This window comes from Orycteropus afer, unplaced genomic scaffold, assembly GCF_000298275.1.
Source record: "Orycteropus afer afer isolate SDZICR_OR568_19922 unplaced genomic scaffold, OryAfe1.0 scaffold00297, whole genome shotgun sequence".
NCBI classification, from domain to species: domain Eukaryota; kingdom Metazoa; phylum Chordata; class Mammalia; order Tubulidentata; family Orycteropodidae; genus Orycteropus; species Orycteropus afer.
In genome coordinates, this window is record NW_006921884.1 from 2,121,056 (window position 1) to 2,147,336 (window position 26,281).

General features: G+C 39.7%; 1 protein-coding gene across 1 annotated transcript in view; it reads left to right on the top strand.

Annotated features, from left to right (window-relative positions):
- Positions 1–26,281, top strand: part of DCLK2 (doublecortin like kinase 2) — a 229,198-nt gene that overhangs the window by 159,690 nt on the left and 43,227 nt on the right. Inside the window, exons 6-7 of the mRNA XM_007951540.2 lie at positions 2,042–2,136; positions 25,900–25,975. Of these exons, the coding sequence (XP_007949731.1) occupies positions 2,042–2,136; positions 25,900–25,975 (171 nt within the window). The remainder of the gene's footprint in view (positions 1–2,041; positions 2,137–25,899; positions 25,976–26,281) is intronic.

The following is a 26,281-nucleotide window of genomic DNA, read 5'->3' on the forward strand; positions in this document are numbered from 1 at the left end:
GTGAAAAATGAGCCACTGAAAACTCTATGGAGCACAGCTATACTCTGTCACACATGAGGTCTTCATGGGTCTGAATCAACTCAATATCAGATAATCTGTTGCAGAGATCATCATCTGCAGGAACTGGGTTTTTCTCCTTTTTTCCCTTTTCTCTAGGGTATCAGTGTGGTTCCTGGATACCGAAAACTAAACCAAACTCACTGCCATCAAGCTGATTCCGACTCATAGTGACCCCATTGGGTTTCTAAGGTGATAAATCTTCATGGAAGCTGATTGCCCAGTCTTCCTTCTGCAGAGGGCCTAGTGGGTTTGAACCACCAACCTTCTGGTTAGTGGTCAAATGCCTTAGGCACTGAAGCACCAGAGTTCATCTGTATACCAGTGAAAGCTAAAAGTATCTCCTGAATAGGAACTAGTGATCTGTATAGGTTGCTGTGCAGGATTTTTTTTTTTTTTTAAGTGTACAGTTCATTATCAGCTTATACCAAATTTACTAGTTCGTTGCCCATAATAATTTGTTTTATGGCAAATTCTTACTATCAGTTCCCTTTCGGCATTCTGTGGTATAGAATCTGCAAATTTATCTTCCCCTGGAAACAGCAGTGGCCACACTCTTCTTAGGATAGAATCTAACTTGGGCTTACAGCCTAGGAAGTATATGGAGGTTTAGAGAGGATGTGTAGAAAACTACCAAGTTTGTTAAATAATAATAATAATAGAAATGGGGAAATTAAGCTGTGAGCAAAAGAAAATGGAAGGAGTTAGAAATAAATACAGGCAGCCCTCGACTTAATGATAAGGTTCTGTTCTGACTATTCCATCATAAGTCAGTTCAGATATAGGTCAAATATCTCCTTTCTGTTTTAAGTTTTCATTATTAATTGCCTTTTAGTATCTTTATAAATCTGATTTTTTTTTTTTTTGTCTTTGGGGGCCGGAAACATTATATTTAAACATCTGTGAATGAACATCTGTGAATGATGGTATCAGCAAATTACACACTACAACATTGTATGTAGTATATATTACTAACGATGAGATGTACAAAAAAATAAACCAAAACCAGACAATCATAGTGCTGTTCCTCATTTGACTACATTATAACTTGGGAATGACCTGTAGATTGGAAGAAAAAAAAAAAAAACAAAACTCACTGCCATCGAGTCAGTTCCAACTCACAGTGACCCATCCTTGGGTGTCTGAGGCAGTATCTCTACAGAGGTAGATTGCCCAATCTTCCTTCCAAGGAATGGCTGGTGGGTTTGAACCACCAGCCTTCAAGAAAAGTTGAAGAGTGTCTTTTATGGCCTTCAAGCAAAAAAGTAAGTGTTAGAAAGAAAATGACCATTAATATCCCACTGTCCATTAATAGAAAGAGCCCTGGTGGTGCAGTGGTTAAAGCACTTGACTGCTTACTGAATGGTTGGCAGCTCAAACCCACTGGCTCCACAGGAAAAAGATGAGGCAGTCTGCTTCTGTAAAGAGTTAACAGCGTCAGAATCCTTGCAGGGCAGTTCTGTGCTCTCGTACGAGGTTGCTATGAGTTGGAATCAAGTCATCAACAATGGGTTCATCAATAATATACTTTAAAAATGTGTTTGGATTATTGGGAGAGTCATAAGAGCTTCAGGTTGGTGTACCTCACAGTTGTGGTTATAGGTTACAGAACAATCTTCTTAGTCAATTAACTATTGAAAATATAATAGCCATCCATTTCTCTACCCTTGCTGGCAGGCAGGATATATTGACAAGTTCTTGTTCATATCTCTAATATCATATGCTTTATATATTTGTTTATATCACGGTCAGAAAGCTATTATTGAAAATAATTCTAGTTTCACTCGTTATTTGTCTGATTTTTTTTATGTCTGTAGTGCAATAAGGTATTTATTGTTTGCTTTTTGCTGATTTGCCATGTGCTTTGAGCTTTGAAAGAATCAGCTTCATTGCAGCTATATTATGCATGCACATAATATTTTTTACACAGCCTCGCTGTTCTATGTTTTAATGACCTCTGTCCTCTCTGTTGTCTCATGGTCAGTTAACGGAACTCCCAGCAGCCAGCTTTCTACTCCTAAATCTACAAAATCCTCCAGTTCCTCTCCAACTAGCCCAGGAAGTTACAGGGGATTAAAGGTATGAAATATAATGTGTGACATGTTTGTGTGATTTTGCTATTTAGAATTATTATATAGCTTAGTAGTTTAATTTGCTCAAGGAGCATATTGAGGGAATAGGTTAATAAAAGAAAAGAGTTTAGGATTTGGCCCAGGCAGATCTGGCTTTGACTTCTGTGCCCTGTTTAGTGCTGTATTTTGAGGAAAGTCAAATTTAACATTTGGAGTGGAAGTGTTTCCATGTATAAAATGGGAATGCAAGGTTGTGATTGAACATAACATGGTAAAGTATAATAAACAGTAATTTTCCTATTATCAAAATGATTTTGCAATGCAAAGCCTTGGAAAACACCATCCTTCTTTTTAAAATCTCATGCTGAATTACGATTTTGTGAACATAATTTGATAGGAGCCTTAGTGGTACAGAGGTAAAGTATTCATCTGCCAGCTGGAAGGAAAGTCTACAGTTCAAATCCATCAGCTGCTCTGTAGGAGAAATATGTGGCAGTCTGCTTCTGTAAAGATTACAGCCTTGGAAATTCTATGGTGGTAGATCTACCCTATCCTATAAGGTAGCTATGAGTCAGAGTTGACTTGATGGCAATGGGTTTGGTTTGAGTTTAACATAATTTGACTTTGTTAAGTCTAAAACAAAATGGAATACTAGTAAAATATTTATGCACACAAGTAGTAATACAATTTTTTTTTTCATTTTTGGTGAAGAAGAACTTAGAAATAAGTCTAAAGTGTTGACTGTGATGTCCTAAAAGTACAAACAGTAACTTGACATGATTAGCAGTTGATTTAATAGGCCATTTAATAGAGAGAGAGAATGATGAGCAAACCCAAATTTGTAAAATTTTGATTTAAAATTTAATTTGATTTAGAAGCTTCCAATAATTTAAATTATGAGAAAAAAATGGCTTAATAGAAAGGCAGTAAATAATTGCAGGAAAGATAGAAAGTTTTGTTTTAGAGAAATAACCATATTGTCTATATAGTAATGTATTTTAAGAACACTGATGTATAAACAGTACCATGTATGTATGCATAAATTTACTTGAATTCTTTGGAATATTTGGTTAGCATTGGAAGTACCTTCATTAACCATGCATTCTCCAGAGTTGGTTGCCTGAATACTTCCAAGTATCATTCTTTACATTAAACCCACCAAAACCAAAGACATTGCTATTGAGTCGATTCTGACTCATAGCAACTCTGAAGGACAGAGCAGAACTGCCTCATAGGGTTTCCAAGGCTGTAGATCTTTAACGGAAGCAGATTGCCTCATCTTTCTCTCATGGAGCAGCTGGTAGGTTTGAACTGCCGGCCTTTAGGCTAGCAGCCAAATGGTTTAACTGCTGCACCACTGGAGCTCCTTTCTTTACATTAAGGATGTTCACAAATACTTTTTTCATTAGTAAAATGAGTGGTAAGGAAGGTAGTGTTTTCCCATTTTCCAGACAGTCTCCACTGGACTGTGAGGTTTCCTTGTCCTGCCCTGAGAGTGTGTTTCTACCACAGAGAATTTTCCTGTGTGATGTTATTCTAAGACCTTGAGAACAAAAAATAGAAAATCATCCCAGATTGTCCATTTTTGTGTCTGTTAATTTACATTGGCAGAATTTGAACTGAGACTGGTGGTAATTTTACAGGGAGAAGATAACATAGCTCTCACCTACCTTTAATTGCTGGAAGCTGCTTATATTTATCAAAAGAACTAGGTATTTTCTGAAGTGCTCAGTTGGCTTAGGTCAGTTCATAATATGATTTCAATGGCATTCTTAATTGTCAATTCCAAAAAAATTCCTTGATAGATTAAAATTGACTAGTTCTTTTCAGAGGAGCTCTGGTAGCATAGTGCCTAAGGCACTTGACTGCTAACCAGAAGGCTGGTGGTTCAAACCCACCAGCCACTCCTCAGAAGGAAGGTTGGGCAATTTACTTCTGTAGTGAGTGATATGGCCTCGGAAACCCAAAGAGGGATCACTATGAGTCAGGTCCAATTCGACGGCCCATAACAACTGTTCTTTTCAGAATTCCTTCCCCAGTTTATTTTCCCCAGAATAGATTAGAGGTATACTGTTGTTAATCTGAGCAACTTTCAAGGAAACTAAAGCAAAAACAATTCAAGTTGATTCACTTCTTTTCCAGTTTCAGTTCTTTTGTCTTTTGTTAAAGCAAAAGCGGGTGGCTTCCAGTGCTGGTATTGAATGTAGGGCAAACCCAACATAAGCTCCAGTGAGCCACCCACAAGGGTCATTTGTGTTTCTCTCCCAGATCATTGCTCTAGGCAAGGCTGGGATCTTTGACATAGGGCTACATGTGGCCATCTATGAGAGCTATCCATGTGAGTACCTTAGTCCTTGCTTTCCTTGGGTTTTGTTACTTTCCCCCTTTTTTTACCCATTGCTAACCTGGATTCCCATCTTTCTTCCTAGTCCATCTTCAACCCTAAGACCAAGATTGTCCTTTTCTATTGTTGCTACTAGATGAGTTGATGCTGGTTGTTAGGAATGGAGTCTATAGCTTCAGGACTGGAAAACTAATTATTTAAAGGAAATACAAATTAATGTTTCATGTATCCACTTGCTCTTTCACACATGTGCACATACTCACACAAGATCACTTGTATTTATGGAGTATACATACGTTCCTGGAATTTCAAACACATAAGTTGTATTTTTGGCAAGACATTAGGTAAATTTGTTGTCACTGTACAAAATTATCTTAATTATTATAGTAACCCTAGCTATTAGCTCACTGCCCTGTCACAGTAAGTGCTCAAGGATTACTTCTTGATGCCAGGAGAGAGAAAGACAAATTGTGTTCTGATTAAGAGAAATGTTGATTACTAACCAAGAATGGAGATGGTATTATAAGTAGGATAAATAGTAGTGGTCTTTCCCATGATCCCACTCTTTTTTTCCATCCATCCTCTGGGCTTATTGACAGTGGTGAGGCTTCCTCTGGGTTTGTTTTTCTCATCTATAAAATAAGGAATTTTGATTTTTAATATCTTCTAAAATGCTAGGATTTGAGTTCTTTTCAGTTGCTGAAAAAAAAATCTAGGAGGCTGGGGAGTCTATTTATCCTCTTTTCATTTTAAAGCTGCTATTATTCATTGCATTTTTGCATTAAATAGTAGCCGCTAAATGAGTCTCTGCCTACTGAATCAGTTTTTTGGTCACCATGCCTGTTCTGACCTCTGCCTATTCTTGTGGGTCATGCCTTGTGGAAATTTCATCTCATTATGGTTCCCAACAATCTGTGCTCTATACTGTCCTTGGGATGGAAACCTGCCTCTGAAATACTGCAACTTAGTCACATGACTTATTGTACAAAATACCCTAATTTTGATGTCATTGTAAATCTCTAGTCAGCATCTGTTCACACATTTGCATTGTTTTCTCTATGCAGCGACATTACAAATGGAGAATTACAGATAATTACCATGTGTTAGTGCTTTGCTTTTTCCTTCCCCTTCATTTAAGATGGCTTATTAAGTTCAGTTAGGAGAAAATATCTGACAGTGGAGGACTGTTTTTCATGGTTGGAACTCTATAAACTATTCCTATTTAGATGCTCTAATGGCTTTGGGGGTAGATAACTGTTCCCCAAAGAATCAGAAATTGACAAAAGCAAGCAAACCAAACCAGCACCATATGCAAGAGTTGACACTCATGTTTCTCTCTCTCTGTTAGGACATACCTTTGGCATAGAAGCCATCTCTGGGTACACAGTAGGGAATTTAGCAAAGAACTGGTAGTGTAGTAGTTAAGTGTTGGCTACGAACCAGCAGCTCCCATCCACTAGTTGCCTGACAGAAAGACCTGATGACCTTCTTCCATAAAGATTGTTGTTGTTGTGTGCCAGCAAGACAATTCCAACTCATAGTGACCCTGTAGGACAGAGTAGAACTGTACCATAGGGTTTCCTAGGCCATAATCTTCATGGGAGCGGTGCATCAGGTCTTTTCTCCCATGGAACCACTAGAGGGTTCGAACCACTGACCTATTGGTTAGCAGCTGAGTGTTTAACCATTGCATCCAGTGGAGGCAGTTCTACTCCATCATATGGAGTTGCTGTGAGTTGCAGTCAGCCCAAAGATACCCAACAACTGCAACAACATGTCAAAGATGAGCATAATTTTATGTTTTGTCACAATTTTTCTCACTTTGTGCCAATTTCTAGAAATTATTTAGGTCTTTTCTTGGGAACACTGAAAGATTTAAAATGAAAATAGAGTGGTGTGTCATGTTTAATCTCTGCCCATAGATTGTTAGTGGCATTTGTGTTTGCTCATTGAAGAAGAACTATGAAATTAAGAAACTGTGCACCTCCCCACAACAAGTTTTCCTAGTAATACTGTGCTTTGGAAGACCTCTCCATTCATATGTCAACAGTCATAAAAGGTCATGTTCTTTCACGGCCTGGACCAAAGCCAGGAAAGGAAGTCTCACCAGAGCTTTCTCCAAACTATGAATAATTTGTCAGGGTGGATTTAAGAAAGGGTAGTAACCAATAATTAAGGTTTTTTAAGCCTAAAACTGAAAGACATTAAGACAACTGAGCATTAATTGTACATCAATGATAATTTTTTTGGTTTTGTTAGGTAATCATTTCTCTTTTCATTACCTAAAAAACCGTAAAATGTGAAAACTAGAAGTACTCTTTGATCTTTTAGTTCTGCCTTTGTTTTGTAGATGGAGAAAATGTGGTTCCGGGTTGTGAAGTGACTTGCTCCCCTAGTGAGTAGTTGGCTCTCTGATCCTTTCAGGGTCCTTGTTTGTAACGTTCTGGTTCTGATATTTCCCATATCACCGATGGATCTACTTCCATGGCTCCAACACAGGCATCGAGATGAGGGTGTAATTGGGTTACAAATCTGTGCTGTGTAAGTCTTTTAAGAGAGTGAGTGAATGCTTGGGTTTAGATAAATACAAATGTTCCACATAAAAAGGGGTTGAGAGATTGGAGGGGGTGAGCAAGAGAAGGAAAGAGAGGAGAATCCTGGGGTGGGAGAGAGGCTAGATGTGAAAGGATGTGGAAAGTTAGGGGATTCCTCTTGTCAGCTCTTCCTGGGAGACTTGGGCAGATTACTAAGAGATAGCTGATGGAAAATTTTCAAGTGAAATGGTCTATACTGTGTGAACAGTACATAAAATGACAAAGCTCACATTATGGAATGGGTTATTGGCTTTCTTTTGCATACCAGCAATGGAGCTCAATGGTGTCAAGATTAGTATAGGATGGAAATAGTGGAAACCTGGGACCCAGCAAATACCTGGGTTATATGGTTGTTGTTGTTGTTGTGTACCATTGAGTCAGACCTGACTCATAGTGACCCCTCCTTGGGTTTCTGAGGCAGTCTCACTACAGAAGTAGATTGCCCCATCTTCCTTCCAAGGAGTGGCTGGTGGGCTTGAACCACCAGCCTTCTGGTTAACAGTTAGCGCCTTAGGCATTACACTACTAGAGCTCCTGGGTTATATGGTATGAGATGGTATTTTATGGTGGCTCTGTGAGAGCAACCACATTTTGGATAAAATGTCATAGGTGGCATGCTCTTTACAACTGTACTCCCAGCTCCTAAGGGTACAGTTGGTAAGTAAGATCAGTCTATTAAGCAGATGATTGGAAACAACAAGGTCAGATCTAAATTAGTTAACCGAACACAAAACCCACTGCTACCCTGTCAGTTCTGACTCACAGTGACCCTGTAAGGACAGAGTAGAGCTGTCATATAGGGTTTCCATGGCTATAAATCTTTCTCCTACAGTGGCTAGTGGGTTCGAACTGCCGACCTTTTTTGGTTACCAGCTGAATGCTTTAACTATTGCACCACCAGGGCTCCTAAATTCATAAAAGAGGTTGTGGTAGTTAAGTTTTTGTGTCAACTTGGCTAGACCTGGTTGAGTGGCTGGGCAGCTGGTGGTAGTTATTCCCCATGATAAGACTGGCAATCAACTCCATGGTGGGATCTACCACAAGCAGCTGAGTAGCTGCCTTTGGGATATGGTCTGCTTCCTATATATAAGGCCTTGGTAATGGTCTCTAGCCTATGGCATGCTTGGACCCTGCATGCAGCCGTGTTGTTGCTCAGCAGCCTGTCATGCTCTGCCGACCTTGGGACTTACAATGGACTTAAGTTAATGGCCTGCAGTGTGGTTTGGTAACATCGGGCCTGGGCCTTTTTATTTGTCAACCTTGGGCTTGGCAGCCTCAGCATCCAGCAACTGTCTGAGTGAAGAAAAGCCTCTAGCTCCAGTGGGCTAGGAGCTGGAGGCAGAGCTGAAGCCCAAGGCTGAGGGGCTTTCACCCAGCCCTTAGAGCCTGGCACTTGAACATGGACTTAAAGCCTCCAAATTGTAAGAATAAACTCCTGTTTGTTAAGGCCATCCCATTGTGGTGTATTTCTTGTCAGAGTGGCACTAAGGAACCAGAACAGGGTCATTGAAAACTAGGGCCATTTGGTAAACCTCCATTGGTCTCCTTTCCTAGGACTCAGCTTCTAGGTTTCAGAAGCTGACTTAGCTTCTCTGTGTATTTAGGAGCTCTGGTGGCATAGTGGCTAAGGCTGATAATTGGAAGGCTAGTGGTTCAAACCTACCAGCTGCTCCACAGGAGGAATGTGAGGCAATCCACTTCTGTAAAGGTTTACAGCCTTGGAAATCTAGTGGGGGCTGCTATGAGTTGGAATCAACTCGATAGCAGTGGGTGGGTGGCTTTCCTGCAGGCAAATCTATTTGTGGTGGCCATCACCTAGGGAGGAGTCATTTCTTCAGGCCAGACTGAAGTCTCCTTACCTCAGTGGTGCCAGGCTGCCTACTATGCCAAGTTGTATTGGGCCTGTGTTACAAGGCTGCATAGCTCCTCAGGACCCTTATTTTTCTTTTGTCCTCCCTTAATATTTATTAAAGTTTTGTGTGAATGTTCAAATCTATCCTAGTTAAACTAAGGGAGCCCAGACAAGGATCTTTGGCCCATTAGTCCAGAATATTAAGATGGAAACAGTGCCCCCTGGTGTGCAGTTATATAATACAAGAGCTCAAGGAAGAATGAAGCCTAGATCTCCCTCAATGCTCAGCTGTCTCTTCATTTTGGAGACAGACACAGAATGGTGTAGTAGTTAAAATCACGGACTCTGAAACCAGAGTCCTGGGTTTGATCTTGGCTGAGACATTACTAGCTATATAGCATTAAACAAGTTGCTTTGCCTTTGAAGGTAAAACATAATAATGGAACTCACTTCAGCTTGACAATTGTATAACCGACTGCTAAGGTTGAAAAGGTTAATTGATTAAATACAGAGAAAGCAATAGAATGGAGTGCTCAAGGATGTTTTGTTATTCCTTCCTATTGTAAACTTTGAGGTTTCCAGTGTCAGTTTTTACTTGAAGGAAGTTGCACTTACAAAAAAATTAGCATTCAGTAGTATAAAAAAGGGAAGAGAATGTGAGAGAACTCAGACTCCAGACTCCAGGAGTTCACTACTTTCTTGGTTTTTCTCTCTCTCACTGAATTTTGTTTGCAATTCTGTCCTTCTCTGCTTTCCTACCCTCTGTACACATTCCAATCCTATTAGTAATCTGTTGTTAGGTGCTCTCCAGTCGGCTCCGACTCGTAGCAACCCTGTGTACAACAGAATGAAATATTGCCTGGTCATGTTCCATCCTCACTTACTTTGCTATACCTGAATCCATCACCGCAGCGACTGTGTCAATCTGTCTCATTGAGGGTCTTCGTCTTTTTTTGCTGACCCTTCTCTTTACCAAGCATAATATCCTTCTCCAGGAAATGGTCCCTTCTGACAACAAAGATAAGATAAAGTTTGGCCAAATTGCCATTCTTGCTTCCAAGGAGCATTCTGGCTGCACTTCTTCCAGGACAGATTTGTTCATTCTTCTAGAAGTCCATGGTACTTTCAGTATTCTTCACCAACACCACAACTCAAAAGCATCTTTGTTCTTCAGTAGTTTAAAGAGGTTTTTGCAGTAGATTTGCCCAGTGCAATACATTCTCTATGGATGACTCTAATAGTAACATGTTATACCAAAACTTAGCAACTTACTAGGGGAAAAAATACCCCAGATTTAAACATATTCAAACAACAACAAAATAAAGCTACTGCCATTGAGTCAATTCTGACTTACAGCAACCCCCTTTGGTTTTCCAAGGTGGTAAGTCTTTACAGAAATAGATCGCCCCATCTTCCTTCCTTGGAACAGCTGGTGGGTTTGAACTGTCAGACTTCAACTTAGCAGTCACATGCCTCAGGCACTGTGCCACCAGAGTTCTTTATCAAACATATTCTATAGAGACCATTTTATTAAGCCTTTAACAGGACAAAGACAAAACAAACATAATCATCTGGATGAGGGAAACCATTAGTTTTCACCCAATGGAGAAGCCAGTTGATTCCACTGACTTAACAGCCATGATTTTCATCTGTATGATAGAGTACAATAGAAATCATCACAAGATCATGATTAGTGGCAGGTCAATCCATCACTGTTGCGGGTGGGACTGCAGAGAAAGGACCATGAGTGGGGTAAGTACATAATTGCAGGTTACAAAAGATTATGGATTGGTTCTCGGGTTTGCACATGGTGATTGGGGTATAACTTGTGATCATGTGGCCCTGTGTCATAGTCGCCAGGACCCCAACTTTTAACTTAAAATTAGATAAAATGGCTATTTTCTGTAAATCATTAAGGACATACGCAGGCAAGTTGCCTAGTTCTTTGCATGTGAGCATCTACTGGTTAATCTACTTTCAATCACACTCTTCCTGAGGGTAAACTGCCCCTCCCTGGACTTGCCTCAGGCTTGTCTAAGTACAGCCACGTTGCTGGTTTAATGGCCAGCAAGCATTGGGGAAATAACATACAGAACTCAAATGACGTCTGAGCTTAAGTCAAACTCAAAATGGAGTTAGGACTCCTGCTGTAGACCACCCTTCCACAAACCATCTGCTTTAGAATTTAAGCTCTAATTCACAGCTTAGAACAGCAATAAAAAATATCTTTTAATACAGTTCAGGAATCAAGAGGCAGCTTAGCTGGGTGGTTCTGACTCAAGGTCTCTCATGTCATCTGAAGACTTGCCTGGGAATAAAAGACCCATTTCCAAGGTGGCCCACTCACTTGTCTAACAAGTCATTGCTGGCTGTTGCCAGGAGGCCTCAGTTCCTGTCCCTGTGAACATCTTCACATGTCAGCTTGAGTGTCCTCAAAAATGGCAGCTGGCTTTCCCCCAGAGCAAGTGATCTGAAAGAGAGCATGCTCTGTGTGGTTGCTCTCCTTTTTATCACCTAGCCTTAGAAATCAGACAACATCACCTCTTCAGTATTTAGACACCTTGGCTCTATTCATTGTGGAAGGGACTTCACAAGGGCATCAGTTACTGTGAGTTGTGGGTTGTTAGGCACCATTTTGGAGGCTGGCTACTGCACCAGTCTTTTTTCAGTTGTCATCTCTTTATCAGATGATACCCAACTTTCTTCCTTAGGCTACTCCTGCTCCTCAGTAGCTTCCTAAGCATCTTCCTTTCTGAGGGTCTCCAAAACCTCTCAACCCACCCCCTTTAATTTTACTTCTTTGTTCTCCTTTTAGTCCTTTTGTTTCCCGTATTATCTGATTACTCTCTGCTTATTATTTTTTCTCCCCTTCAAATCCTAGAATCTCACTAACACTTGCTTTTATTAACCTCCATCTTTCTGATCCTCCATTTCTCCTTGACCTTAACCTGTGATCTCCTGTTTCCTCTATGCAAGTTCCTCAGGGTCCCTTCCATCTAGCTGATAACTTTCCCTACTGGAATATTTACTGTGCTTAAATCACAGCATATTCTTTGGGACGGATAGGCAATAAAGAGTACTAAATGTGTCATCAGCTGCCAGATGGATGAAGAAAGCATTTCCCTGAACTTTAATTTATCATCTGTGTCCCAATTTAAGACTTTAAGGCAGTAGTAACTGCAGGCTTCAGTGTCATGGGCACATCTGTGGACACTGAGGGATAAAATGTCTCACATTTTGATGCTGAAGCCTGTGCCCAGAGCTTGTCTGCTGTGAGCGTTCTTGTTGGTTGAAAGAAGAAAGGAAAAAGTACATTTGGAACATTATCCAACATCTTGAGATTATAAACTATCTGATGTGCTGATATTTTATCTGACGATGTCTCCTGGGTCTGCTGGTGGTGAAAGATTTTCCAGATTTGTGAAGTGTGATAAAAGGGTTGGTAGTATCTCATGCTGATTGGCAGAGCTAAAATGGAACTCTTTGACCTTCTGAACTTGGAAACTTCTTTTCGAAGCTGTGAAATGTAAATCCACAGTAGCTGCTGACCTTAGACATGTTTGCATTTCCCTCGAGCTTTGACTTTCCTTTTGTATTTAAAACTAGTTAATATCTTTTGAGAGACTGACCACTTTTATGCTATTTTCATTACCCCAGAAATTCTGGGTGGTGACTTCATCTCTGAATATAATTGATTTTATGGGAGAGGAACAAAAGTAAAAGAAGGACTAAGCAGTTTAGGAGACTTGAATGCCCTTAAAATCATAATGAATACCAGACTTCATCTGAGACAGTGATTTGCACATTGTAGTTGCTCAGTAAGTAGAAGCATTTGGTGGGTAAGTAGCTCAAATGGACTGAAGCCATCTTTGTGGAGATGGGGGTTTACAAGGTAAATCTTTGTCTAAAGGGGATCATGAAAGGTATGTTTAACTTGGAATCAATCAATACTCTATTGGAATATAAGTAACACATATGCCAATCATAAATGTTGCCTTATTCATGAAAGTGAGTCAGTGGAACTTCTTCTTGGTAGCATATTAGTGGTATTTGGATGACTTACCTATCTTAAAGGTTATTGTGGTGACCTGGCCCACACTGGTGTGACCAGTCACAAATGCCTGATTTTTGATTCTGCCATAGTTGGAGCTGAAAAGGCAGTCACCTTTCCCACCTTTGCTGTTGTTAGGTGCTGTCAAGTCAGTTCCAACTCTTAGCCACCCTGTGCACAGCAGAAGGAAACACTGCCCAATCCTTTGCCATCCTCACAATCCTTACTGTGCTTGAGCCCATCATTGCAGCCACTGTGTCAGTCTATCTCACTGAGGGGCTTTCCCTTTTTCGCTGACCCTCCACTTTACCATGCATGATACCCTTCATCAGGGACTGGTCCCTTCTGACAGCATGACCAAAGGCCTTTCTGTCTGCTAAGGAACATTCTGGCTGCACTTCTTCCAGGACAGATTTAGTAGTCTACTGGCAGTCCATGGTATTTTCACTATTCATGAACACCACAATTCAAAGGCATTGATTCTTCTTGGATCTTCCTTATTCATTGTCCAGTTTTCACATGCATATGAGACAATTGAAAATACCATGGCTTGGGTTAGGTGAATCTTAGTCTTCAAAGTGACATCTTTGCTCTTTAACACTTTAAAGAGGTCTTTTGCAGCAGATTTGCCCAGTGCAATATGACAGCTGGTCTCCTGACTGCTGCTTCCATGGGTGTTGATTGAGGATCCAGGTAAAATGAAATCTTTGACAACTTTAAACATTTCTCCATTTACCATGATGTTGCTTATTGGTCCATATGTGAAGATTTTTGTTTTATTTCTATTGAGGTGTAATTGATACTGAAGACTGTAGTTTTTGATCTTCATCAACAAATGCTTCAAGTCACCCTGAAGTGTCATCTGCATATTGCAGGTTGTTAATGAGTCTTCTCACCAATTCTGATTCTGCGTTCTTCAAGTAGTCCACCTTCTTGGATTTTTTGCTCAGCATACAGATTGAATAAATATGGTGAAAGAATACAACCCTGATGCACACCCTTTCTGATATAAACCATGCAGTATCCTCTTATTCTGTTTGAATGACAGCCTCCTGGTCTATGTACAGGTGCCTCATGAGCACAATCAGGAGTTCTGGAATTCTCATTCTTGATAGTGTTATCCATAATTTGTTGTGATCCACACAGTTGAATGTCTTTGCATAGTCAATAAAACACAGGTAAAAAATCTTTCTTGTATTCTTTGCTTTCAGTGAAGATCCATTTTATATTAGCAATGATATCCCTCATTCCATGTCCTCTTCTAAATCCAGCTTGAATTTCTGAAAGTTCCCTTTCCATATATTGCTGCAACCATTTCTCAATTATCTTCAGCAAAATTTTACTTATGTGTGATATTAATGATGTTATTTGGTAACTTCCACATTCTTCTGGCTCACCTTTCTTTGCAATGGGCACAGATATGGATCTCTTCCAGTCAGTTGGCCATGTAGCTATCTTCCAAATTCTTTGGCATAAATGAGTGAGTACCTCCAGCATTGCATCCATTTTGTTGAAACATCTCAATGGGTATTCTGTCAATTCCTGTAGTCTTTTTTTTTTCCCCCCAATTCCTTCAGTGTAGCTTAGACAACTTCTTTCAAGAACATTGGTTCTTGATTATTTGATACCTCTGGTGGTGTTAAGACATTTGGCTGCTAATCAGAAGGTCGGTCAGTGCTTAAACCCACTAGCTGTTCTGCAGGAGAAAATTGAGGCAATCTACTTCCGTAAAGTTTTACAGCCTTGGAAACCCAGTGGGGCTCACTATGAGTCAGAATCTACTCGATGGCACTGGGTACAATGGTTCAACGTTGACCAATTATTGTTGGTACAGTAACTCTGTGTATTCTTCCTATCTGCTTTTAATGCTTCCTGCATTGTTTGATATTTTGCCTGTAGAATCCTTCAATATTGCAGTTGGGGGCTTGAAATTTTTCTTTAGTTCTTTCTGCTTGAGAAATGCCAAGCATATTCTTCCCTTTTGATTTTCTAATTTCAGGTCTTTGCACATTTCATTATAATACTTTACTTTGTTTTCTCAAGCTGCCCTTTGAAATCTCTTGTTCAGCTCTTTTATTTCCTCTTTCTTCCATTTGCTTTAGATACTTAGTTCAAAAGCAAGCTTCACAGTCTCTTCTGACATCCATTTTGGTCTTTTCTTCCTTTCCTGTCTTTCTAATGACTTTTTGCCTCCTTCACGTATTATGTCCTTAATGTCATCCCGGAACTCATCTATCTGGTCATTGGTGTTCAGTGCATGAAATCTATTCTTCAGATGGTCTCTACATTCAGGTGGGATATAATTAAGGTCATAGCCTGGCTCTTGTGAACTTGTTTTAGTTTTCTTCAGCTTCAGCTTGAACTTGTAAATGAGCAATTGCTAGTCTGTTCCACAGTCAGCTCCCGGCCTTATTTTGAGTGATGATATTGAGCTTCTCCATCTCCTCTTTCCATAGTTGTAGTTGATTTGATTCCTGTGTAGTCCATCTGGGGAGGTCTAAGTATGTAGTCACTGTTTTTGTTGTTGAAAAAAGGTATTTCCAACAAATGAGTAGTTGGTCTTGCTAAATTCTGTCATGTGATCTCTGGCATCATTTCTGTCACTGAGGCCATATTTTCCAACTGTTAATGCTGCTTCTTTGTTTCCAACTTTTGCATTCCAGTAACCAAAATGTATCAATATATTTTGCTTGCAAATTTGATCAGTGTCAGACTCCAGAAGTTGGTAAAAATCTTCAATATCTTCATCTTTGTGTTTAGTGGTTGGTGTGTAAATTTGAGTGACAGTAGTATTAACTGGTGTTCCTTGTAGGCTTATGGTAATATTGTACTTCAGGATTGATCTTGAAATGTTCCTTTCGACAATGAATGTGATGCCATTCCTCTTCAATTTGTCGTTCTTGGCAGAGTAGACCATATGACTGTCTGATTCAAAATGGCTGATACCAATGCATTTCAACTCACTAATACCTGGGATGTTGATCTTTATGTGTTCTGTTTCATTTTTGACAGCTTCCAATTTTCCTAGATTCATACTTTGTACATTCCATGTTCCAAATATTAATGTTTGCAGCTGTTTCTTCCTGTTCTGAGTTGTACCCCACCAGCAGATCAAAGTCCTAAAAACTTAAGTCATTAAAGGCGACTCAACTTTGAGGAGGCAGCTCTTCCCAGTTGTATTTTGAATGCCTTCCAATCTAAGGGGCTTTATCTTCCAGTCTCTATTAGACAACATTTCACTGTTCCAGTTTTCCAGGAATTTATCAGACAGTGTTTCATTGCTATTCATAAGGTTTCAGTGACCAATTTTTGTAGAAGTGGGCGGCCCCATCTTTCTTCCCAGACTGTCTTTGTCTGGAAGCTCTGCTGAGACCTGTCGACCTTGGGTGACCCTGCTGATATTTAAAATACTGGTAACACAGCTTTCAGTCTCATAGCAACATGCAAGCCATCACAGTATGACAAACCAACAGGCCAATGGTAGCTCCCACCCTTGGCATCCTAGAAATTGGTAAAAACATGAAGACATTTTTTAGCAAGTAGGCATACTATACCACCTTTCATCAGTCAAAATAAATAAGCCACTACTTTGGTGGAAAGGCTCACTCATAAAGGATGTGATGAAGTTTCTTCACTGGTTTTGACAACCGTTTTATCAACTGAGGTGGCAGAGGTAGTCTGAGAAGCAGAAAAACACAGGTCTGCCATTTCCACTCAGCTCCATGATATACTATTGAATTGGACGTTCTCTTAAATCTTATTCCTACATAGACAGTGAATTCTGTTTTACTGTTATCAATCACAAATTGCAAGTACCGCTAATTTTTCCAGATGAAAACGATCTAAGATAAGGTCATAGATAAGAATACTTTGCATGTTACCAACCCCTAGATACTGATCCAGATTAATTGTTTCTATATTTTATGGACTCTATGGCAATGAGTTTGGTTTGGTTATATCTCATTACTCATAATAAGAAGTATTGCAGAGGAAATTACCACAAATGCAGTATAAAAGTGATAAAGCTTACTGCTCTTAAATTCATTCGTAATTTAGCATTTGTACTAATTTACACTCATTTTCATTCTAATTAGGTGGCATTGATGCTTCTAATGTGGTTTTTTTTTTTTTTATTTTTTTATTTTTAAAAGTCACAGAATGACAATGGAAGAAAATCTATTTATACAAGATAACTGGTATACTCAATTTCTAAAATATCTTCAATGTACTTCCAAAGTCCTCTTATTAATGAAAAAAAAATCATAAAGTAATGTGAGCACAGTTATGTAATCTGAAAACAGATTCTAAATATTCTCAGGATCTATATATGATCCACGAGTGTGGTATTATAAGAAATTCTTTATTTGATTTAATAGCCATGCAGGACTTCTCATGTTTTTAAAGGAGAGGACAGTATGAGAATGGACAATAGCTCATGGGTTTTGGAATCAGACCTGGGTTCAGATCCTGACTACATATTTGCTGTGGTATTTGGGCAAGTTATTTAACTTTTCTGAGCTTTGATTATTTTATATGCAAATGAATATAATGGTAAAAACTGATTCACATGATTTAAAAGTACTGATTTTTTTCAGAGCTTGGCACAAGGTAGGCATTCAATAAATAATGACATTCTTTCCTTTTCTTACAAAGAGAAGGGTGTTTTTTTGGCTATGGATCATTTGCAGTGGATGAATTAATAGATGAGTGACACGGTGAACTTTCAAAAATTAAGATAGTTGAACAGTTAATTTCAACCACTGTCAGAAACTTCTCAACAGAAGTTCTCAACCTGGCCTGCACATTGAATCATTATTGGAGCTTAAAAAAATGCTGATTCTGGGATGTGGCCTGGGAATAGAATTTTTCAAATTCTCCCAGGTAATTCTAGGGTGATGCTAGGCAAAGACAGAGAACCACTGCTTTGTAGCAACAATAATACCTCTAATGTTCTTCTGTCCTAGAGATTTAAAGTATGAGAATTTTGTTGAAGAAAAAATCTTTCCTGAGGAAATTAGGAGCTCTGGTAGCATAGTGCCTAAGGCAATTGACTGTTAACCAGAAGGCTGGTGGTTCAAATCCACCAGCCACTCCTCGGACAGAAGGTTGGACAATCCTACTTCTGAAGTGATAACTGCTTCGGAAACCCAAGGAGGGGTCGCTATGAGTCGGGCCGACTTGACGGCACATAACAACACCAACAAGAAGAAAATTCTTATAGACCATGAGTTTGCCCACTAACCAAATTTGGCCCACCACCTGTTTTTCTAAATAATGTTTTCCTGGAACACAGTCATGCTCATTCCTTTACATATTGTCTGTGACTGCTTTCGTATTATAGCAGGAGACTTGAGTAGTTGCAACTGGTGCTTCATGACTCACAAAGTCTAAAATATTACTTGACAGAAAAATTCCAACTCCTGTTATAAACCATTTACAAATCGAATCATAGTTCATTTTCTAAAATGTGCTCAAGATAATAAACTCACACACATAAATATCTCTCCTTGATTCTGTTCAAGTTCTTCCTTTTATAAAAATAGCAGAATGGAAGTGTTCAGCATTATATTAGAAGTCAATAATAATATATGTTTACTGCATATTATAAAAGAATATTTCTTGATATAACCTTAAATAAGTATATAGATAGATAGAACTACCTTTTGTTACTTTTTTCAGAATTACCTATTTGTGAGCAAGCTTAGCATTTTTGTTATAGCACTTAACATTTCTCTTTGAATTGTGGGATTTGTAGAAAGTGTGGAGTGTTACTCATCAGCTGTGTATGCCTTTTTAAATGATACTTGCAGTTGAGAACACGTTATACCTTTTCCTGCTCCATTTAAGACTTTGATTTTTAAATTAAATTTAAAATCATCATGCATTTCTCTTCCTTTTATCTATAAAAGTGGAACTACTGCCTGCCAGAGAATTAGATGGGTGGTGTCAGGAGCAGAGCACAGAGAGCAACCTCAGCAGTACCTTTACGCCCCTTTCGGTCACTTCTCTTCTTGACAAGTCAGAGCTGCTCCAGGAAATTTATCCCCCTCACCTCCCCACCCCTAAACAGAATCCCAACTTGTTAAGCCAGTTAGTAATTATGGGAGATATCTAGAAAGAGGCCAGATGCTGCCATCCATCTATGCTTTATTAAGGAGGACTTCACTAACACACAGCATCTAGGCACTTGGCTTTGAGCTGTCTCAGCATCATAGTTGCTGATGGAAGCATGAATGCTCATTAGCATTTTAAGAGATTTTAATGAAAATTGTTAGTTTGACAGAAATAGGACAGGTTTAATCAGGAATACCATTTTTAAAAATCTCTCTGGTGCTACTCCAATCCTTGCTTTAGTAAGAGAGAGATTATCTTAGAACAGAGAAATACATAAATTGTGCATGGGAAACAGTGAGAATTCTGTGAAGCCTTAGCTTGATCCCTTGCGTTTTCATTGCTTTATCTCTATGTCTCTCAGGGCACTGAAAATGCTTTGCTTTATATTTAACAATAGACCCTTCACATTAGCAAGGGATATAACCAGAGTTCTTGGTGAATACCCAGCCTTTCTTACACCCCTCGAGCACCAAGCTTTGTTACTGGGAGGTCAGGTGGACTTAATCACTAGCTAAATGATTGAAGTGTACAAGTGCACATGTGTGCCTTAGCAAAATGGCTCCCTCTCATGGAGCTTCAAAGTCACTTGTAGCAATCAGAACCTTCAAAGCCGAATCCTGGAATGCAGATGTTTGCTGAAGGGTTTTAGATGTAGACCCATGCCTCCTCATAAGATTGCAAACTTCTAGACAGTAATAACATGTCTCTTCGTCTTTGTAGCCTCTCAAAGTCCAGAACAGATTGTTGCTATAGATGTTACTAAAGAGTGAGGAGGGAGGAAAGGAAAATTGTCCTTGATTCTAATTGTTACACTGTTTAACTTTGCTGTAGTAAAATTCCCCTTATTTTTTCATGTTTTTCTTTTCTTCATGGAAAACTTTATTTCAAATACAGGAGCATGTTTGGATAGAAAACTGGATAAGTCACTCCTGCTAGCTCTGCATATTTAGTGTTTTTGTTTATTTGTTTAAGGCTGGAAGTTTAACACTTAAAAAAATCAGTTGATTTGAGAAATTTGAAAAATGTTCTTCTTATGGTCATTATTGGCTGGAACACTAACATTTCATGGTGATTTTGTCAGATACAAGAAGCACTAGTGGCACTGGAGCACTGGTGGTTTAAGCCTTTGACTACTAACCAAAAGGTCAAGAGTTTGAACCCACCAGCTGGAAAAAGATGTAGCAGTCTGCTTCTGTAAAAACTCGTTGTTGCTGTTAGGTGCCGTCAAGTTGGCTCCGACTCATAACGATCCTATGGACAACTGCCTAGCTGTGTGCCATTCCCACGGTTTTTGCTATACTTGAGCCCATTGTTGCAGCCACTGTGTCAATCCATCTTGTTGAGGGTCCTCTCCTTTTTCCCTGACCCTACACTTTGTTGTTGTTGTTGTTGTTATGTGCTGTCGAGTCGGACCCGACTCAGCGACCCCTCCTTGGGTTACCAAGACAGTATCACTACGGAAGTAGATTGTCCCATCTTCCTTCTGAGGAGTGGCTAGTGGGTTTGAACCGCCAGCCTTTTGGTTAGCAGTCAAGGGCCTTAGGCGCTATGCTACCAGAGCTCCTACCCTACACTTTACCAAACATAATATCCTTCTCCAGGGAATGGTCTCTTCTGACAACATGACCAAAGTAGGTGAGATGAAATCTGGCCATTCTCGCCTTCAGGGAGCATTTGAGCTGCACTTCTTCCAGGTGAGATTAATTTTTTCATCTAGCCGTCCATGGTACTCTCACTACTCTTCGCCAACACCACAACTCAAAAGCATAAACCCTTCTTTGGTCTTTCTTATTCATTATCCAGATAAGAGGTGATTGAAAATACCATGGCTTGGGTTAGGCATACCTTAGTCTTCAAAGAAACATCTTTGCTCTTTAGCACTTTAAAAAGGTCTTTTGTAGCATATCTGCCCAGTGCAATATGACATCTGATTTCTTGACTGCTGTTTCCATTGGTGTTGATTGTGGATCGAAGTAATATGAAATCTTTGACAACTTCAAACTTTTCTCCATTTATTATGATGCTGCTTAATGGTCTAGTTGTGAGAATTTTTGTTTTCTTTATGTTGAAGTGTAATCCACACTGCAGACTGTAGTCTTTAATCTTCATCAGTAAAGGCTTCAAGTCATCTTCAGTTTCAGCAAGCAAGGTTGTGTCATCTGCATATTGCAGGTTGTTAATGAGCCTTCCTCCAATCCTAATGCCATATTCTTCTTCATATAATCCAACTTCTTGGATTATTTGCTTAACATACAGATTGAATAAGTATGGTGAAAGGATACAACCCTAACATACACCCATCTTGATTTTAAACAATACAGTGTTCCCTTGTTCTGTTCAAACAACAGTCTCCTGGTCTACGTACAGGTTCCTCATGAGCACAATTAAGTAGATTTACAGCCTTGGAAAGCCTATGGGGCAGTTCTACTCTGTCCTACAGGGTCCGCATGAGTCAAAGTTGACTCACTGGCAGTTGGTTTGTCAGGTACATGGGAAAGTAGTTTTCCACTCTTCCCCTCCCACTCCATAGCCCTCTGCTTCTTTTGTAGCTGGAGGCTCCAGCCCAGCTTCCTTTCTCTCCCACCCACCAGAGAATGAGCTTCCACCACCCACTCTGTCTTTGCCTTCTTGCTACCCCTGAGACTCAACATAAACCATGTTTCTAATTGCTGGACTGTATGGGGAAACAAATGTCTTAGCATAGACAGGTGTCTCCAATGCAGTGTCTGTTGAAATATCTCATTGGGTATTCTATCAATTCCTGGAACCTTGTTTTGCACCAATTCCTTCGTGCACCTTCGAATTCTTCCTTCTGTAGTATTGGTTCTTGATTATATGGCACCTACTGAAGTAGGCGCATATCAACCAATTCTTTTTGGTACAGTGACTCTGTGTATTCCTTCCATCTTCTTTTGATGTTTCCTGCATTGTTCAATATTTTGCCCAAAGAATCTTTTAATATTGGAGCCCAAGGCTTGAATGTTTTCTTCAGTTCTTTCAGCTTAAGAAATGCTGAAGTGTGTTCTTCCCTTTTGGTTTTCTGACTCCAGGTTTTTGCACATTTCATTGTAATAGTTGACTTTGTCTTCTCAAGCTGCTCTTGGAAATCTTCTGTTTAGCTCTTTTAACATGTCATTTCTTTCATTTGCTTTAGCTACTCTCCATTCAAGAGCAAGTTTCAGAGTCTCTTCTGACATCCATTTTGATCTGTTCTTCCTTTCCTGTCTTTTTAATGACCTTTTTATTTTTCCTTCATGGATGATGTTATTGATATCATCCCACAATTCATCTTGTTTTTGGTCACTGAAGACTAAGGTGCCCTATCCCAAGCCATGGTATTTTCAATACCATGAATATCATGGTATTCTCATATGCATGGGAAAGCTGGACAATGAATAAGGAAGGCTGAGGAAGAGTTGATGTTTCTGAGTTGTGGTGTTTGCAAAGAATACTAAAAGTACCATGGACTGCCAGAAGAACAAACTAATCTGTCCTGGAAGAAGTACAGCTGGAATGCTCCTTGGAGGTGAGAATGACCAGACTTTGTCTCACCTACTTTGGCCATGTCAGAAAAGACCATTCCCTGGAGAAGGATATTCTAGTAAAGTGGAAGGTCAGGGAAAAAGGGGAAGACCATCAGTAAGATGGATTGACACAGGGGCTGCATTGATGGGCTCAGGATTGTGAAGCTGGCACGCTACCAGGCAGTGTCTTGGTGTGTTGTACATAGGGTTGCTATGAGTCAGAGCCAACTTGAGGGAAATAGAATGGGGTGAAGGTGGCATGGGGAGGCATAAGGGGGTGGAGGTTAATCAAAATTGGGAAAGTTTACAGTGAGTCACTGGAACTCAATCAGTAAATGCTCCTTGGAGTTACTCATCCATGTGACACCTGCATTGTAGCCCTTCTGAAACTTCCTTCCCGGAAAGTTCCTAAGTCCAAACAGTTCATGTGTGCTTGCAAGGCACCAAGAATTATCCAAATTAGCTCAAGAAAAAGACTTTGATAGAATAATTTTACAAGCTTTCTAGGAGATTTGAACAAGCAATTGCTCAGAGAACAAGGACAAAGTACGGTTTTGGGCCTTCACCCTGCTCCTACTTCCTCAGTCTCTGAGGGCTGGAAGAGGAACTAGCACACATAGTGTTGATTGTGGACTTGCTGAGGGTTTTGGATTATGAGGGTGATACCAGACTGCCCTTTGGAAAAGTTTCTCTGGCAATAATATGTAGAATGGGGGAGACAAAACATAAGGAGGACTTTGATGAAGTCGAATGAGGACCTGAACCAGGCTGTGGGAAAGGAATGGAATAGGGGATGGTGTGGTTTTCTTTAAGGCTTCCTATTAAGTCCCCTCTCTGGGACTTGGATTTAAACATTCTAATGTTTAAATGTTTTAACATGGAATCCTCCTGGTTTGAAGGCAACAAAACAAAGCTAAATTTTGAAAAGTTAAGATTGTCCACCAGTTATCTTTTATTGTTAGGAAGCAAAGTAATTGAACCCCTGGGAGCCAGGATATCCATCTAGAAAGAGAGACACACATACACCCACATCCCTACACAGCTGCATTCCTTGTAGGAGTGAAGAAACTCAGAAGTGTTTGCCACTCAAGCTGATTTGGTGTATCTCAGCACTGCTTTTCCATGGCCTCTGGTTTCCTTAACAGGACGAGCAACTACTGGTTATACTGTCCACACAACCTGATGATGTCTTAGGATTCTTTAGAGAAGCAGAATCAGTAAGAGATGCATAGGGTATATTATGGATTTTATATATATGTATATGTAGATATATCTACATATATGTATATGTTGATCTATCTATATACATAAATGTACACACACACATACATTCATTTATATATAGAGAGATTGATTTTGAGGAACTAGCACACATGATTATAGGGGCTGGCAAATCCAAAACCCAAATGCAAAATAGGTCAAGTAACAGGCTAGAAATTCTGGGAGTCTAGTGTCTAAAATGGTATATCAGGAGGTGGAAGAGAGAGAGGAATTCTGGCAGAGTGTCTATAGTCTGGAGGCAGAATCCTTCCTCAGGAAACCTCCAGTTTGGGCTCTTAAGGCCTTCTACTGATTGGATGAGGCCCACCCATATGATGAAGGTTCATCTGCTTTACTTAAGGTCAACTGATTTAAATGTTAATTACATGTAAATGCTTAATAGCAACATCTAGACCAGTATTTGACTAAACAACTGGGCACCATAGCCTGGCTAAGTTAACACACAAAATTAACTGTGGGGTTACATGGTATCTGAGAAAATAAGCCAATATTTATTTGCCACAGATCTCTTATTCTTGAGGTTCATATTTTATTCCAGAAGAACTTCTGGAGGGTCCCATTTGAAGAATTGTTTATATGTATTGGGCTTTCCTGGATTTGGAATCAAACTCAGCATCTGTGAGGTCTCAACTTCATCAGGAGGAAAACAGTGGACTTAGTCCCTACAGCTTGCAGGCACTCTGGAAACAGAGACCTCTGTATCATCATGCATTTATTTAGCAAATATTAAGTAAATTCTGCCTGTGCCAAGCCCTGAGATGCACACAGGACATGCAGTGATGAATAGGGCACAGTTGTCATGGGTCACAAGCTACCAGGATAGTTGGGACATGCAGGTAAGCTTTGTAAACAGACAAGACCAAAATGCTGAAGATACTTCTCAACATTTGTTAAGTCCTTTGACTATGTAAGTTCCTAGAAAGAATAAGTAAAACAGAAAAGAAAAGAAATAAATTTAAGGAACAAAATGAAAAGTTTGAATTTGAATTCCTGAAAGACCTGGGGAATTAAGAAAATATTGAATTTAAGCCTATAGGATAATAGGCTTAATATAATTAATATGAATTTTAAAATCCATCTAAGAACTAGAGATATTTCTGCATTCGACTGGGAACTTCAGCTTTGCTAAGTTGGACTTTGTTCATTTATCTTTTGTTTCCCTCTGGTTCCTAAGCATCCTTAGAATACCTAAGAGGAAGTCCTGCTGTTTTAGGATTGGTGAAGAGGATTGTTGAGCCAGATTACTTTCTGTATCCTAAATCTACAGGAGGTTATGGAAGGCAATGCAATTCTGAGTCATGGGGCTGAGCTTCTGGGATGGGACTGACCTTATCAGGGACTCCATGAGGTCAGCTTCAGGGAAGGCATTGGGATCCTGGGGGCGTAAGTCAACATTCTGGGTTTGGAACTACCTGCTGTTCAAAGCCGTATTTTGTCCCGTCAAAATAAACCTTGCTTTGCCACTCATAGGTACCTTGTTCACCTCTGATCCCATAAAAGTCTCCTGTTTTATTCCATTGAGGTCAAAAGTAGCAGTGTCAGTTTTCCTGATATTTAATGTGAACTGAAGATACTGTAATCTAAGGCAGAAAGGCATTAAACTGCCAAAAAAAAAAAAAAAAAAAACTGCTATCAAGTTGATTCGAACTCATAGTAACCTATAGGACAGAGCAGAACTGTCCCCCTAGGTTTTCTGAGATTGTAAGTCTTTGGGGAGATAACTGCCTCATTTTTCTCTCATAAAGTTTCTGGTGGGTTTGAACCACTGGCTTAATTAGCAGCTGAGGTGCTTAACCACTGTGCCACCAGAGCTCCTTTTAAGAAAGGCATTAGTATTAGCTTTGATGTATGTGTGAAGATAGGTAAGATGAGGAGAAGGGGAATGCTTCCTCTCTTTCTGTATCATTATTCTTTCACATTCTACAAACATCTTCTATTATCTAGTAAGGATTAGCTAGCTAAAGATTTGTGAATTTATCCTGATAAATAATGGCCATTTTCCTCTTTCAGCAGATTTCTGCACACGGTGGATCTTCTTCCAATGTAAATGGTGGACCTGAGCTTGATCGATGCATGAGTCCTGAAGGTAGTTTTCAATTTGATTATTTTTATGAAGGAAATCATCCATGTGGCCCTGATGGCCACCCCAAATCCACTTGTATTAACTGAGGATCTTCCTAAACAGGGATATGATAATGTCACCTATTGGCCTATTTAGTGGTGGGGGTGAGGTCACTTTCAGTTATATAAAATCTCGTTGTTAATTGTTATATTATGTTATGTGCCGTCGAGTTGGACCTGACTCATAGTGACCCCTCCTTGGGTTTCCGAGGCAGTATCACTACGGAAGTAGATTGCCCCATCTTCCTTCCGGGGAGTGGCTGGTGGGTTT